This window comes from Somniosus microcephalus, chromosome 3, assembly GCF_052327205.1.
Source record: "Somniosus microcephalus isolate GS21.2 chromosome 3, FLI_Smic_1.0, whole genome shotgun sequence".
NCBI classification, from domain to species: domain Eukaryota; kingdom Metazoa; phylum Chordata; class Chondrichthyes; order Squaliformes; family Somniosidae; genus Somniosus; species Somniosus microcephalus.
The window spans coordinates 331,803,451-331,820,504 of NC_140989.1; the positions used below are offsets into that span (position 1 = coordinate 331,803,451).

The following is a 17,054-nucleotide window of genomic DNA, read 5'->3' on the forward strand; positions in this document are numbered from 1 at the left end:
GCTTTTAAACCTAGTATGGCTTGCACATCCTTTGGCACCACGATTAATGCTAGCGTGTGCTCTCTGTCCTTGTGTGTTACTTTGACAATGCATCTTCCTTTCACTGGTATATCAGTACCTGAGTATCCTGTCACTTTCACTTTTATTCCATGTATCTTTGGTCTGGGTCTAATTTTCTTAAAATCAGTCTCTGATATCACATTAACTTGTGCTCCAGTATCCAATTTAAATGGAATGTGTATGTCATTCAGTTTTAGTGTCAACATCCAGTCTCTTTTTTGTTTTCAGGCACAACATCTACATTGAACTCCTCTATGTCGCTTTCATCTACTGTATGGACCTTGCTTTGTTGCGCTTGGTTCTTACAGCAACGGGCATAATGGTTGTTTTTGTTGCAACTATTGCATGTTTTACCATATGCTGGACACTTTCTTGGCGGATGCTGTGTACCGCACCGACTACATGTCTTTCGATTGTCCCTTTCATTTTCGTTCGCTGGCCACGCCTCTTTTTTCACATTGGTGCTCGTTTTGTTAAACGGTTTGTATCCGTTCTTTCTCACTGCATCCACGTTGCAGCTATTGTCACTGAACAGCTCCTTTGCCTGCAACTTCACAGTCTCTGTAGCCCTGCACAGTGCTATGGCTTTTCCCAGGTCTAGATCTTGCTCTCTTAGCAGTCTTTCCCTTAGACCATTATTCGGAATACCACACACCAGTCTGTCTTTTATCAGCAAGTCTGTCAGTCCCCCAAATTCACACGTTTTGCTTCGGTTTCTCAGTTCAGTTACATACTGATCAATAGTCTCACCTGTTTTCTGAACACATGTGAAAAATCTGTGCCTCTCAAACGTCACGTTACGTTTAGGTATGCAGTAGGCATCAAACTGTTCCATTATTTTATCTAGCTTCATTTTGTCTCCATTAGCAGCGAATGTGAAATTATTATACACCTCCAGTGCTTCATCACCCACGACATGTAAGAACACTGACGATTTCTTATTATTACTTTTCTCGTCAGCTCTGATTGCTGATAAATACAACCCCACACGTTGTTTGAACCTCCTCCAATTTTCAGCCACATTACCTGTCAACTGAAGCGTCGCCGGTGGGAGTAAACCTTCCATTTTTCACTTCGTTAGCTATTCTCTAATGGTAAGTAACGATGTTCTCTTTTGGCTTGCTAATCTGTGGAGAGCTGATTTAACCAGATTTTTCCTCTTCATCTCTTTCAATCACTTTTGACACCATGTATTGATTTCTTTGTGGGTTCAATGACGAGACATTTATGAAAGAGAATGACTTTTAATCTAAAGCTTGTTCAACTCTTTTATACAGCTTTTACAGGAGACACGATGCTTGTGATGCATCTAGAATGAAACTGAAACTAAACTCACTGCCTTGCTTCTCTCGGTCACATGCCCTCTGCTGGTCCGGCACAAGCAATCAATACATGCAAACATGCTATTAAGGCATCATAATCGAACAGGCAAATACCATCTCTATTTGCTGATATCATTACAGCTCCCACTGCCTTCTGACTGTGGGTCTGGAGGGCTTCCTGGTCCTGTGTGTAGAGGACCAGTATCCTCCGTCCTATCCCCTGCACTAAGGCCTCGAGTGCTGCGTCTGAGAACCTGGATGCCCTTTCTCTAACCTGTTGAGCCTTAACTGAGTGACAGTTGCCTTGACAACCAGTTCAATGAGCTGCTGAATACAGAATGCACCTCCTCATTTAAGAGGTGCAGACTACATTTAAAAGTGGAGGCCAGCTTAAAGAGAGCTAACCTCGCACAATCTTGGGTCCCCTGCTGAGCGCTCAGCCACTCGGCAGTGCTCTCCGCGCTGGGCTGCACGCATCAATAATGATAATTAGCAGGCAGCACAAATTTTGCATGCTGCCTGCATTACTTTAAACGGGCGCAGGCTGATTGCACGTCGCGATCCCTGAACCCGTTTTCGGGCCTAATTGAATTTTTAGCCCTGCGTGCCTCAGTAAGGATGACTGAAGAGGCACAGTTACTCGCTCTGCTGACACAAGTCCCAGAACCCCTGCACTGCTTTTACCGCAGATAACCGCAAATCGCAGTGTGAAAACCAACAGAAATTTTGTGGGCACGTGTAAGCGTAAGGAACGGTGAGTGCTGTTCGTTTGCCGCTGACTGCAAATTCCAGGCCAATATGTTGTTCAAGGTGAGTTATGTCAGTGTTAAGAATTGAACATCTTTCGACTTTTTTCTCAGCATCAAACATTTCCAGATTAGGTAAATTATCTGTTAGATGTAAGGGGAATTTTCTGAATTTGAGGTCTCAACATGGAGCTTCATGCACTCAGGAACATTTATTTGGAATTCAGGCATGTGCTCCCCATGATTTTATGTACATTTATTTTAATGGGCAGAAAATCATGGGACATGCACACCTGAATTCCTGATGCATGCTCCCAGTGTAATATTACTCTTCTAGAGTGAACTTTCCTTTATATTGCTCCAGTGAAATCATCTTCATCACCACCTTATAAAAGCATCCTTTAATGTATCGCGAGACATTTTCATTTCCCTGATGGCTGTTCTTGTGCATTCACTGAGTGGGTTTACTAATTAGAGCTGAATTATGGGTGTTTTTTTGCTGTCATGTAATTGCATTCATTAGGGACTGGCTTGAGTCTACTCCAGACTCATTTCAATTTCTTTGCAAGTATATGCAGGAAACTTATATTTGCAAACACAAAAACTACATTCCATTGATTTAGTTTGGATTTCAGAGTTGAAAGGAGTTTTCTGGTATTTCACGCAATGTCTGGGCTTGCGCTCTATAAGTTTCTGCTGAATCCTAGCTCCAATATTTTTTGTTGTAGAATGTTGATTTTTAGATGACTGCTTCAGTGATGTAATCAGACCAGATTGCATTTCAAAAAATAAACCATAGTGATCTCTCTTCCCTCCTTCCTCCCAACCTCTGGAATAAGTGTTAGAACTGATTTTATTTAACATGTCTGCTTCAGAACATGTGTCTTTTTTACATTCCTCTATGGATGGAGTTCCTTTCAGTCAGGAAGTGATTGAAAGGAACCCCATGTAATGGGATACGGACTGGAGCTATAGTAGGGGGTGATGCACTGCCAAATATAGAGGAAAAAACAAGTCAGTCTGGAAGGCAGAGCAAATATGTAACGGCACAAGGGAGTATGGCAAGGCTGGATGGCATTTATTTTAATGCAAGGAGTCTTGCGAGTAAGGCAGATGAATTGAAGGTGTTGATGAACACATGGGAGTATGATATTGTTGCTATCACGGAGACATGGTTGAGGGAGGGGTAGGACTGGCAGCTCAATATTCCGGGGTATAGAATCTTCAGGCAAGACAGAGGGGTGTGTAAAAGAGGAGGGGGTGTCGCAATATTAATCAAGGGAGTCAATTACTGCTGTAAGGAGGGATGATATCTTAGCAGGTTCCTCTAATGAGGCCATATGGGTAGAACTTAAAAACAAAATGGGGGCAAGCACTTTGCTGGGAGTGTACTATAGGCCCCCAAACAGTCAGGGGGAGATAGAGGAACAGATATGTAGGCAAATCTCAGAAGTGTAGAAATAATAGGGGATTTCAACTTCCCCAATATTAACTGGGATAGTCAGAGTGTGAAAGGTTTGGAGGGTGCGGAATTCTTAAAGTGCATCCAGGAGAGCTTTTTGAGCCAGCATGTAGAAAGTCCTACAAGAGAGGGGGCGGTACTGGACCTAATTCCAGGGAATATAGCCGGGCAAGGGGTACAAGTGTCAGCAGGAGAGCATTTTGGTGACAGTGACCATAATTCGGTGAGATTTAAGGCAGTCAAGGAAAAGGACAAAGATGGACCAGAAATAAAGGTGATAAATTGGGGGAAGGATGATTTTAATATGATAAGGCAGGATCTGGCCAAAGTGGACTGGGATCAGCTACATGTAGGAAAATCCACATCAGAGCAGTGGGAGTCTTTCAGAAAGGAAATAGAGAGAGTACAATGCCAACATGTTCCCGTAAAGGTCAAGGGTGGGACCAACAAGCCCAGGGAACCCTGGATGTCAAGGGATATACAAGAATGGATTAGGAAAAAAAGGGAGGCTTTTGGCAGATACAAAGGACTAAAAACAGTGGAAGCCCTAGAGGAGTATAGAAAGTGCAGGGTGGTACTTAAAAAAGGAATTAGGAGAGCGAAGAGGGGGCATGAAAAAACACTGGCAGGCAAAATAAAGGAAATCCCAAGGTGTTTTATAAGTATATTAAGGGCAAGAGGATAACCAGGGAAAGAGTCGGGCCCATTAGGGACCAAAGTGGCAATCTGTGTGTAGAGCCGGAAGATGTAGGTGAGGTTTTAAATGAATATTTTGGAGAAGGACGATGTAGTCATAAAAATCAGGCAGGGGGATTGTGATACACTTAAACAAATTAGTATTGAGAGGGAGGAGGTACTAGCGGTTTTAGCGGGCTTAAAATTGGATAAATCCCCAGGCCCAGACGAGATGTATCCCAGGCTGCTGTGAGGCAAGGGAGGAGATTGCAGGGGCTCTGACACAAATTTTCAGAACCTCTCTGGCCACAGGGGAGGTGCCAGAGGACTGGATAACAGCTAATGTAGTACCATTATTCAAGAAAGGTAGTAGGGATAAACCAGGGAATTACAGGCCAGTGAGCCTAACATCAGTGGTAGGGAAATTATTGGAAAAAATTCTGAGGGACAGAATTAGTCTCCACTTGGAGAGGTAAGGATTAATCAAGGATAGTCAGCATAGCTTTGTCAGGGGGAGATCATGTCTAACCAATTTGATTGAATTTTTTGAGGGGGTGACTAGGTGTGTGGATGAGGGTAGTGCAGTTGATGTAGTCTACATGGACTTCAGTAAGGCTTTTGACAAAAGTCCCACATGGGAGACTGGTCAAGAAGATAAGAGCCCATGGGATCCAGGGCAATTTGGCACGTTGGATCCAAAATTGGCTTAGTGGCAGGAGGCAGAGGGTGATGGTTGAAGGTTGTTTTTGTGACTGGACACTGGTGCTGGGTCCTTTGCTGTTTGTAGTGTACATTAATGATTTAGATATGAATGTAGGAGGTATGATCAGCAAGTTCACAGATGACACGAAAATTGGTGGAGTGGTAAATAGCGAGGAGGGAAGCCTCCGGCTACAGGACGATATAGACGGGTTGGTTAGATGGGCAGAACAGTGGCAAATGGAATTTAACCCTGAAAAGTGTGAGGTGATGCATTTTGGGAGGACTAACAAGGCAAGGGAATACACAATGAATGGTAGGGCCCTAGGAAGGACAGAGGATCAGAGGGACCTTGGTGTGCATGTACATAGATCCCTGAAGGCAGCAGGACAGGTAGATAAGGTGGTTAAAAAGGCATATGGGATACTTGCCTTCATTAGCTGAGGCATAGAATATAAGAGCAGGGAGGTTATGATGGAGCTGCACAAAATGCTAGTTAGGCCACAGCTGGAATACTGTGTGCAGTTCTGGTCGGCACACTATAGGAAGGATGTGATTGCATTGGAGAGGGTGCAGAGGAGATTCACCAGGATGTTACCTGGGTTGGGGCACTTCAGCTATGAATAGAGACTGAACAGGCTGGGGTTGTTTTCCTTAGAGCAGAGAAGGTTGAGGGGGGACCTGATTGAGGTGTACAAAATGATGAGGGACATAGATAGGGTAGATAGAAAGGAATTTTTCCCCTTTAGTAGAGGGGTCAATAACCAGGGGGCATAGTTTCAAGGTCAGGGGCAGGAGGTTTAGAGAGGATTTGAGGAAAAACTTTTTCACCCAGAGGGTGGTTGGAATCTGGAACTCACTGCCTGAAAGGGTGGTAGAGGCAGGAACCCTCAAAACATTCAAGAAGCATTTAGATGAGCACTTGAAACGCCATAGCATACAAGGCTACGGACCAAGTGCTGGAAAATGGGACTCGAATAGACAGGGTTTGATGGCCGGCGTGGACACGATGGGCCGAAGGGCCTCTTTCTGTGCTGTATAACTCTATGACTATCTAAGTGTGGCAAAAAGTGAGGGGGACTGTAAAGACTTCGGAATGGCATAAACAGGTTAACAGATCAACATGCAGGTAGCAAATGCAATTCAATGTGGAAGCAAATGCAATTCAATGTGGATAAGTGTAATTAATAAAAGTAATTAAAAAAAAAAACAAGAAATGGGTATATACATTTCCTGGAAAGATACTGAAGGGTGTGAATTAGCACAGAAGCCGAGGAGTTTGAATACACATTTAACTGAAAGTGCAGGTAGATAAAGCCATTAAAATTACCAGTAGAATTATAGATTTTGTAAGTAAGGATATAGTTAACAAGAATGAAGAAGTAGTGATGACTTATACAAAACATTGGTTAGGCCACAGTTATACCAAGTACAATTTGGGCAAGGCATTATAGAAAGCATTAAAGATGTAGAGACCATACAGCGTGGATTATTTGTTTGATAACGCTCATGTGAAGCGCCTTGAGATGTTTTACTACGTTAAAGGTGCTACATAAATGCAAGTTGTTGTAGTAAATTCACCAGGTTGATGGCAGTGATGATAAACGATGTAGGTCAGTGATGAGGGTTCATGAATTTAAAATGATCACCAGAGTGTGTAGTGAGGTTAGCAGAAGTTTCTTCAGACAGAGTGTTGTTGAAACATGAAATGGTACTGGTTGAGGCAGAGACCATTGCATATTTTATTATCCCTCTCTCACTTCTAGGCCTGTCTACACTATTCCTAATAATGGACACTCAACCCATCCCCAGACTTCTGTTGCATGTAAACTGCCAGCGGGAGATGTTTCTTTCATTCTTTCTATCTCTGCCTACTTCAGGATTCAGATTCACCAACCCATTTATGTCAGAAATTATATTACAACACATAATAACAGGCCTATTGGAAAGCCTGCTCTGCTCAGTATATAAATATCACTCTTACCTCATTTGATCTGTTTACTTTCATTTTAGGTGTTTTCCAGCTCTAAACCGCTGAGGATAGGTTATTATGAGAATGATGGGTATTGGATCCCCAGTGACAGCATGAAGCGTGCAGTTATGGAAACCAAACAGCTGCTGGAGGAGGCTGGCCACACGGTGGGTTGACGGATTTATGGTAGAGGATTGGCAATAGTCTAAGTGAACAGAGGCACAAAAAATGTTTTTATGGTAAAAGAAAACAAATCTTTGATGATTCTACCTTACAAGAATTGTATTTTAGAATCATAGAGTCATAGAATAGTACAGCACAGAAGGAGGCCATTTGGCCCACTGAGTCTGTGCTGGCTCTTTCGAAGAGCAATTCAGTTCATAAGAACATTAAAAATTGGGAGCAAGGGTAGGCCATAAGGCCCCTCGAGCCTGCTCTGCCATTCAATAAGATCATGGCTGATCTTCGACCTCAACTCCACTTTCCTGCCCAATCCCCCACCTTGACTCCCCTAGAGTCCAAAAATCTATATCTCAGCCTTGAATATACTCAGCAACTCGGCATCAACAGCTCTTTGGGGTAGAGAATTACAGAGATTCCCAACCCTCTGAGTGAAGAAATTCCTCCTCATCTCAGTCTTAAAAGGCCGGCCCCTTATCCTGAGAATATGCCCCCTAGTTCTAGACTCTCCAGCCAGGGGAAACAATCTCTCAGCATCTACCCTGTCAATCCCCCTCAGAATCTTATGTTTCAATGAGATCACCTCTCATTCTTCTAAACTCCAGAGAGTATGGGCCCAATCTACTCAATCTCTTATAGGACAACTCTCATATTCCAGGATTAAATCTAGTGAACCTTTGTTGCACCGCCTCTAAGGCAAGTATGTCCTTCCTCAGATAAGGAGACCAAAACTGTGCACAGTACTCCAGGTGTGGTCTCACTAAAGCCCTGTATAATTGTAGCAAGACTTCCTTACTCTTATACTCCAACCCCCTTACAATAAAGGCCAACATGCCATTTGCCTTCCTAATTGCTTGCTGTACCTGCATGCTAACTTTCTGTGTTTCCTGTACAAGGACACCCCAATCTCTCTGAACGCCAAAATTTAATAGTTCGTCCCACTCCCCTGCTCTTTCCCCGTATCCCTGTAATTTTTTTTCCATCAAGTATTTATCCAATTTTGTCTAGTTCTTGGCAGAAAATGCCCCTTTTATTTTTATTGAGTACTTTTTTATGATTCTAGGATTTTTTTAATTGCACCTTTCAGTAGTTTATTTAGATAAAATATTCAGCATCATAGCATTCTGAACTAATTGGTGCTGTTCTGTGGAGAAACCCACCTTTTGACATGGATTTTATTTTCACCGGGAGTACCTATTCTTCATGCAAATTTTCTGGGAAGAATGGTGTGTAACTGTACTTTGAAGAACCATGGAAGTTTATTTTTTAATGATCTAGTGGATAAAGTTCTATCACTAAGTCATATATGCTAGAAGGACAATTCCTGGTCTGTGCTGATCTGGGCACCACAATTGGCATCAGTGCTTGTAGACCAGGGAAGGGTAAAAACAAGCTCCTAGGGTTCCCATTCTTTGATTACTATCCAGTGGCCCTGCTGTAAATGTTGTGCTTCTAAATGTCAGGTAAGGACAGGATTGTGCTCCAGTCAGGTAGCTTGCTGACACTTGCTGTCACCACTCATACATGGCCACTTGGTACTAGAAGGCTACCAGCATGCATGGAAACATATCCCAGCAGGAACATAAGAACTAGGAGCTGGAGTAGGCCATTCGGTCCCTCGAGCCTGCTCCGCCATTCAATAAGATCATGGCTGATCTGATCTTGGCCTCAACTCCACTTTCCTGCCCGCTCCCCATAACCCTTGACTCCCCTGTAGCTCAAAAATATGTCTATCTCCGCCTTGAATATATTCAATGACACAGCCTCCACAGCTCTCTGGGGTAGAGAATTCCTTAGCAGTGCCTTAAAGAAATAAAGGGAAACAATTGTCAAAAATAATTCCGATGTTTGTCTAGAACATAAATCTGTCTTGTTTCAGTCAAATCTCCAGTTTTCCATTTAAAAAAAAAGCTACAAAACATATGTTGACCAATGAGGGAATCTCTAAGTGTGTGAGAATCCTGAATGATGATATAAGCTACTTGTTAGTAAAACAAGCTGCAGGCATTGCAATAAAATCATAGCTGACCCATCCCCCCCCCCCCCTATCAGATTTCACTTGTCTTTTACTATGAGGAAAAGCAGTAAATAAAAACCAAAATGGTTTCATTAAAGTCAGTTTATAACCTTGGAATCCTCTGAGGATGCAACGGAATAGGTGAGAAGATACAATGCAGATCATAAATCTGAGCAACCTAAATTTGAGGGGAGGGAGTAGCTTGGATAAACTGTGCTTAATCCTTGTCCTTCTTGGAGCCAAAGAGGTCAGTCTTTATTTTGAAATGTTTTACAAGGACCAACCATGAAGGTGTACCTTTTGATAATATTCTGTTTGTGATGTGACCAAGTCCTTGCACAGACGGTGCCGGGTGAATTCATGTGCTGCTCATGTCTGGCTGGAAGTGAAGCAGGAGAGGAGTGGGGAGCATATTCAGTTTTCATTTAGAAGAACCATGTGGCCCAGTTAAGAGAGAGAGTCCACATCGGATCCGGTCAAGACTAGGCCTTTGGCAGTTTGCCTGAAAATTAGTTCAGTTGATTCTTAGGGGGAAAATTCAGTTGTTTGCGCCTCCCGTTAGCGCCTTAAGAGGGCACTAACGGGACGCAACGCAACTAGCGCCCGGGCGCGGAACTGCCCACGCCTCCCGCAAAATTCAGCAGGAGGTTAGTGGTGGCGCTAACCGGTAGAGCCCTGCGGCGCTGCGCCGCTGGTGATGACATCATTGGTGTGCACAGCGCCCCACTGACGCCCTGGCCACGATCTTCGGGAGCGCCCCGACTTACCGCCGGGCGCTATGTCCGATGGGGTCAGGGGGGTGTACCTGCGGCCGGGGAGGCGCAATTTAAAGGCGCGGTGTGGGGCAGCCATTTTTGTTGCTGGCTGCCTGCCAGCACCTGCCTGCGCTCCCGTCCCAGACCTCCTGAAACGCCCCCCCCTCCCCCCCCCCCCCCCCCCCTGCAGAATGCTGACTGTGCTCCAAGAACCCGGCACTTCTCTTGAGTGCTGGGCTCTTTTGCCTGCACTCCCGATCCCTGGGGGCCCAGCTGTGCCCCAGGTCGCGCTACACAAGGCCCCTCCCCTTTAAGAAGGGGAGGAAGGCCTGCAATACCACGGCGCGATGTGCCGCAGCGTGTGGCGCTGCGGCACATAACGCCGCAATATTGACACTCAGCGCCCCAAGAGGGATGCGGGGCGCTTCCAGTAGCGCCCCGCTTCCCTCTTGGGGCGCAACCACTCAATTTCTGGCGCGGGGACGCTAATTTTTCCCGGGGTGCTACTTTTAGCGCCCCGGCAAAGTTAACGCCGGGGCACTACTCAATTTTTAGCCCTTAATGTTTTAAGGTCTGTAATAATGGATTTTACTTCTTAAGATGTGACTGTATAAATTGGGCTAGTTTCAAGAATTCCAAATAACAGACTTCAGCTGTAGTATTAAATAATTTTGGTTGGTGAGAGGAATGACAGTTACTTTCTCACAGATTAAATTGTTACTCTTTGCCAGTTCCTGCATCGGTTGGTCACCTACACTCTCTAACTTTCCTCTTTGTCTCTTCCTTTCAGCTGGTTCCCTTCACTCCTCTGAGAATTCACTATACAATGAAGGAGCTTGCTGTAAAGGGTATCTGGGCAGATGGTGGCGTTACGCTCCTGAACAAATTGTAAGTCTCATTTTGGTGAAAGGATTGTAGGTAATACTTTTTTCAGTGCAATTTTAAACATTTAACTTTGTCAGCAATTATCCTCCCATTTTAAGGAATTACTGTAGATGAGTAGATATGAATTCACAGCACCCAACTGACCATCCTAGTTGGCACTCAGACTCAGAAACAACACAAGGACAGGTTGAATGGGAAATGTTGCAGGGGTCAAAGTTCTAGTGAGGTCAAAGGTCAGGAATATGGTCAGAGGCTCTGACGATAAAAAAATTCCAAAATTCTTTTGGAAAGGAAAATTGTGCCAGAGGATGCTCTAGTGCGTGGCAAATGTGATACTTCTCTTCAATAAAGGAGACCGAGAAAGGCTAGGAAATCACCAGTTGTTAGCATTATTTCAGTTGTTGGTAAACTACCAGAACATGTAGGCCCTGAATTTCCAATCGGAGGCTTCCTGCGGGCAGATGCCTCCGATCGGAGAAATTCTACGAACTTACCTGCTGGTTCCGTAGATCCCGAGGCTTGCGATCCTGGGCCTCTCCTCTTCGAAATGCGCAGAGGCCCACGTATCCCAGGGGTGCATGTGGTTCACAAACTCCCCTGGGATCACTTGGGCTATGGGGAACCAATCATAGAAGGGAATCCCCTTTCATACTTTTGACAGGTCCGTACGCACAGAACTGTCAAAAGTATGAATGGGGATCACATTTAAAAACACACTAAAACATACAATACATTTTTTAATTACATATTTAAAATGAATTAAAATGCCATATAATTAAATATTTTAAACAAAAATTAATTTTTTTGAAAAAATTTAATGCTTTTACGGGGCTAAAAATAAACTTACCTTTTTGAAGAGTATTTTTAATTTATAAATGAGTTATCAAATTTCAATTTTCTATTTTTTAAAACTCTTAAGCTGGTAAAAGCAGGCCTTACACCTGCTTTTACCAGGCGTAAAAATTTGACAGTCATTCAGCGGGCGGAAGTTGTGCAAAAAGTGCAACTCTCCACCCACAGAGGCCCTTTTCTTGGGCAGGCGGATGATCTGTCAAGAGAATTCTTGACAGATTGCAAGTGCCGGGCTTCAGCGCATGCACTTCGCATGTCTGCAACTGGCACTTGCGCAGCCCCTTCGGGCACGTACACACCTCGTACGCACCCGTAGGGGTCGCAAAATCCGGCCAGTAATAGGAGATAAAATTATTCAACACTTGGAGAAACATGAGTTAATCATGGCCTGTTAAAATTGAATTCTAAAATGCTTGATTAAGCTTAGAGTTCTTTAAAGAAATAAAACAAAAGACTAGATAAAGGAAATGTAGTGAATGTGATTTAATATGGATTTTCAAAATGCATTTGATAAAGATAAGAGACTTGATTTGATAATAGGCTTATAACAAAGATCATGGAAGATGGAATTAAGGGGAATATGACTATATGGTTGGAGAGATGGTTGGAGAACAGAAAGCAAAGGGGAAGGGTAAATGGATGTTTCTTGAACTGGAACAATGTGGTGAGTGGTATTCTACAGGGTTCTGTATTGGAACCAATCATATTTATGATCTAGATTATTGATCCAGACTTAGGATTTCTGGGAACAATGTTGAACTTTGCTGATGACACCAAATTTGGAGTGGGGGGCGGGGGCGGGGAAGGGGAAGGAAGGCAAATTGTGACAAGGATTATGAAAATCCTTAGGTGGACATAGACTAGTAGGATGTGGTTAGTGTAAAAAATGTGAATACATTTTGGAAATAAGAGAAAGGAAATACAATTGTAATTGTAAGATTTTAAGGGGGAGACATTGGATGAGTAGTGCCATCTGTTAGCGCCTAAAGAGGCAGTCAGTGGCTGTAGCGCCACTGGCTGCGCCACCCCGATATTGAGTTGGGGCGATAATGGTGGCGTTAGCCTGTTGCGCTGTGCCGCCACCGATGACGTCATCGGTGTGCGCAGCGCCCCATTAGTGCCCTGTTCGCGATATTTGCCGTTCGCTAACCGTGCCCGGTTCACGGGGCCTTGCTGTGCCGGCAGCGGTGCAAGTTAAGGTGGAGGTGCGGGGCAGCCACTTTTTTCGGCGGCCGCCTGCCAGCACCTCCGTCCCCGGCCTCCTGACCCCCCCCCCCCCGCGCCATTGCCGGCTGTTTCCCGAGAGCCCGGCACTTCTCCTTGGTGCCGGGCTCGTTTGCTGGCACTCGCGAGTGGGGATCACGCTGTTGCAGGCCCCTCCCCCTTAACAATGGGAGGAAGGCCTGCAGTACCGCAGCGTGCCGTGCCGCAGCGTGTGGCGCTGCGGCACGTTGCGCTGCGATATTCAGTTTCAGCGCCCTAAGAGGGAGGCAGAGCGCCTCTAGCCTCGCCCCGTCTCCCTCTAGGGGCAATGAAACTGAATATCTGATGATCGCTAAAGCCTCGAACGCTGCGCTAAATCCTGCGCTCAGGCCACTTTGGCGCCCCAACCCAATTTCTAGGCCCAAATGTTTTAGAGGGTCCTTGTTGTGCAAATATGCAGATAATTGAAAGTGGCAGCGTAAGCAGATTAAAGTCAATTAAAAGATAAACCAAATCATAGTTTTGTGTCTAGAGGCATAGGGTAGAAAAGCAAGGAGATAATGTTGAACTTGTACAAGATCTTAGGCCACAGTTGGAGTATTGTATACATTGCTGGGCATCCTTTTACAGAAAGGGTATAAAAGGAATGGTGAAGTACAGCATAGGATTTTACCAGGGATGAGGACACAGTTATGAAGAGAGACTTGAGAGACTAGGGCTTTTTTTACTTGGCCACAGACCTTTATTCAGGGCTGTTTTTCAGTTGTAAATTGTTTCTTGAGTCGTCAGCTCTTGTTTTGTTGTTTGGCATGTATGTATAATGAAGGGGTGATTTGGGGCGAACTAGGGATCTTCACACAATGCCACAGGATATAACTCTGATATGTGAGTACTTGATGGGTTCTAAGGTCTCTTTGTTCTCTTGACCTTTCCCAACAATGTTATCAGATGCTTTGACTGCCCACATGTAAACAAGTGAATGCGACTAACTCCTATTTTACTTTGTATTTTCTAGAAAAGGAGACATGTATGATCCTAATTTGAAAGATCTGTATACCTTCCATCAGTTGCCTCGAATACTAAAGAAGATCTTGTACTTTCTTCTGAAGCCTTTTGTAAGTAAAACATCCCCCTAAAATATGTGAGCCATTTAAAAAAAAAAATAACTCAATATGATGGGAAAAACTTACATAAAAAATATAAAAATAGTTTAGACACATGAAAAACAGAGGCTTTGAAATTACATTTTGCGAATATTAGGAATGAACACAGTGCCTTCCTATGAAATTCCTATAATAGAAGCATTAGCTTATTTTATATTCAAGGGTTAATGCCTTCATTAAAACACTGGATACACGTACTTGCTCACATGCTAATCTTTGCAGAGCATTATTTCAGGGCTAGAGTGTATTGAGCAGTGTACGGGCAAGTACTATACCCAGTAACAAAGTGTGCTAAACGTTACATAATGTGTCTCTTGAGGGAAATTGGGTTATTTTTCTGTCAGATTAGCTCCTCCTCCAATGAGAAACTGTCTCCTTATTTTGCAGTAAATCATGGCTAGAAATTGAGGCATCAACATATTGGAGAGGTATAATTTGGGATCTCGTTGGCCAGTCAGCTAATTTTTTTTTTTTTTTGAACCATTGGGACAGAGGCACAAATCGCCCCTCTTTACAAACACGCTGCCATTCCCTGAGTCTGCTGTAAGTTTTTCCATTTAACTCATTTCCATTAGAATGTTGAACTACACCGGCAGAACAGTCCAATACAAGTCCGGGGATGTCATGACCGCACCTTGTGTATTGTGTCCACTTCGGGCCACCAAAGGAGCAGTTCAGAGACGATACATGTGGCTGATCCCGAGTGTCAAAGGGCTGAGTTACGAGGGAAGAATGGAGAGATTTAGGCTTGTTTTAGCTTAGAAAGGAGGCATTTGAGAGATGATTCTCCAGAGGTATATGATAGTTATGGGAATGGAAAGGGTAAATCCATAACTTAACTTTAAATTAAATTGTGGGAGTAAGACGAGGGGACACAGGTTCAAGATAGTAAAAGGGAAATACAGGACTGATGTCAGGAAATGTCACACAAAAAGTGAACAACATGTGGAATAGACTTCCAGGAAGAGTCATGGAGGCAAAACCGTGGAATATTTTAAGAAACAATTAGAGGGTGAAATCATAGAATGGTTACAGCACCGAAGGAGGCCATTCGGCCCGTTGAGCCCGTGCTGGCTCTCTGCAAGAGCACTTCAGCTAGTCCCACTCCCCCACCCTTTCCCCGGAGCAATTTTTTTCCCTTCAGGTACTTATCCAATTCCCTTTTGAAAGCCACGATTGAATCTGCCTCCGCCACCCTTCCAGACAGCGTATTCCAGATCCTAACCACTCGCTGCGTAAAGAAGTTTTTCCTCGTGTCGCCTTTGGTTCTTCTGCCAATCACCTTAAATCTGTGTCCTCTGGTTCTTGACCCTTCCGCCAATGGGAACAGTTTCTCTCTATCTACTCTGTCTAGACCCCTGATGATTTTGAACACCTCTATCAAATCTCCTCTCAATCTTCTCTGCTCTAAGGAGAACAACCCCAGCTTCTCCAGTCTAGGGGAACTTTAGGATCTCTCTGGATAGGTGAATTAAGATGGGCCTTCTGGATCTGTAACTAACTTGTGATCTTGTAACAAAAATGGAATTCGACACACTCCGTCTGATCACTGTACTTCTTTAGAGCTACAGTACCACTAACCAGCTGATGGTGGTGCTATTGTCAGTAGTGACGAGTATCAGCTTGGCATTGCTACCAGTAGATCAGTTAAGTTGCTGTCCCCACAGTAATCCAGTTTCCATAATATATTCAATAATTACTCCCCCACCACCAGCCACTGTTACCTTGGCTGCAGAAATCACTGGGAAAATCATTACAATTTAATTATCCCATACTTCTAAAAGGTATTTGTATATCTTCTGACTCAGCACTCCCTGTTGTGCCAATCAGAATTTTCAACAAATATGTTGCGGTTGAGCTGCATTCCTAGGAATTTCTGGAATAGTGGCATTTTTATTCCAATTTTTTAAGAACACACCTGTTCATGAGACCCACAATATAGTGCATCACTGATTTTATTGAGCTGTGTGTGCCAAGATTTAGGCACATATGTTAATAACCAGAATATCCAAATGTTGCCATTTAACTTTGTGGGTTCATTTGGGAGGGTGGGCGTGCTGGTGGGATAGAGAGAGCTAGATGGTTCGAGAAAGGCGCGGTGGGGATGTGGTGTGAATGGGGGTGGGGGGGGGGGGAGATTCTTGAGCCTCCCTTGCAGGCTTTTGGAAAGTCAAACTCTCAATTCTTTTTGGGAACTACACACTTTAAGCATTTTTACTTTTTAATGATATACTCCCTCTTTCACCACTCCTGTCTATGTTGTATGTATACCCCCCTCCCCTCCCCCATGCCAATCACTTGACTCAAATCTGGGTGCTGTTCAGCTAATCAGCTGTTAGTTTGCAATGAAGTATGTCTGAATAATTATTGTTGGTTTCAGTGCTTAGCTGCTATCAGTACTTTTCTCATAACTATAACCTTCCTTTTCCTGTTTTATAGAGCCCTAGACTTGCGGACGCCTGCAAGTGCCTGTGTGGAATAGGGTAAGGCATGGAATACTCTTACTTATTCTTGATTTTGATTTTGTATTCTGTCTGAACTTGTTCGGTATGGTATCTTTGAGAATGGTGATACTTCGTCAGGAAACGTCATCTTTTTGGAAAGCACCAGCACTCTGTGCTTGATCTCCGGTGCAGTTTTGGTTCTGAGCTTCAGGGGTGCATATTGCTGCTCTTGAAAGGGATGGAAAGAAGATCCATTTTTAAAAAAAATCACAAAGGGAATTGATGAGATGGATGTGGAGAAGGTCTTTGTGTTGAACCAGAAGAGAACAAGGGGACATGGTTGTAAGCAAGGACAACCAAAGGAGTGACGACTTCACACTTGGCGTTACGTTATGAACCAGACCAAGGACATTGAATGGGACTCCGGAATCATTCAAGAAAAGGACAGATTCCTGAATCTGCAAAGAGTAGAGGGTTGCGGGGCTTAGCGATGAGGCAAGAGAAACATTAAGTGGTTTGAATAGGTCCTATATGTAGACAAAGTAGGTGGATGGCCTTTTCTCATTCCTGGTTTCTTATGCTCCTATTTAAAGAGTCAAATTTAGTGCAGCAATGCTGT

General features: G+C 43.9%; 1 protein-coding gene across 1 annotated transcript in view; it reads left to right on the forward strand.

Annotated features, from left to right (window-relative positions):
• Positions 1 to 17,054, forward strand: part of faah (fatty acid amide hydrolase) — a 158,355-nt gene that overhangs the window by 131,492 nt on the left and 9,809 nt on the right. Inside the window, exons 9-12 of the mRNA XM_085978226.1 lie at positions 6,978 to 7,103; positions 10,679 to 10,776; positions 13,844 to 13,943; positions 16,431 to 16,474. Of these exons, the coding sequence (XP_085834352.1) occupies positions 6,978 to 7,103; positions 10,679 to 10,776; positions 13,844 to 13,943; positions 16,431 to 16,474 (368 nt within the window). The remainder of the gene's footprint in view (positions 1 to 6,977; positions 7,104 to 10,678; positions 10,777 to 13,843; positions 13,944 to 16,430; positions 16,475 to 17,054) is intronic.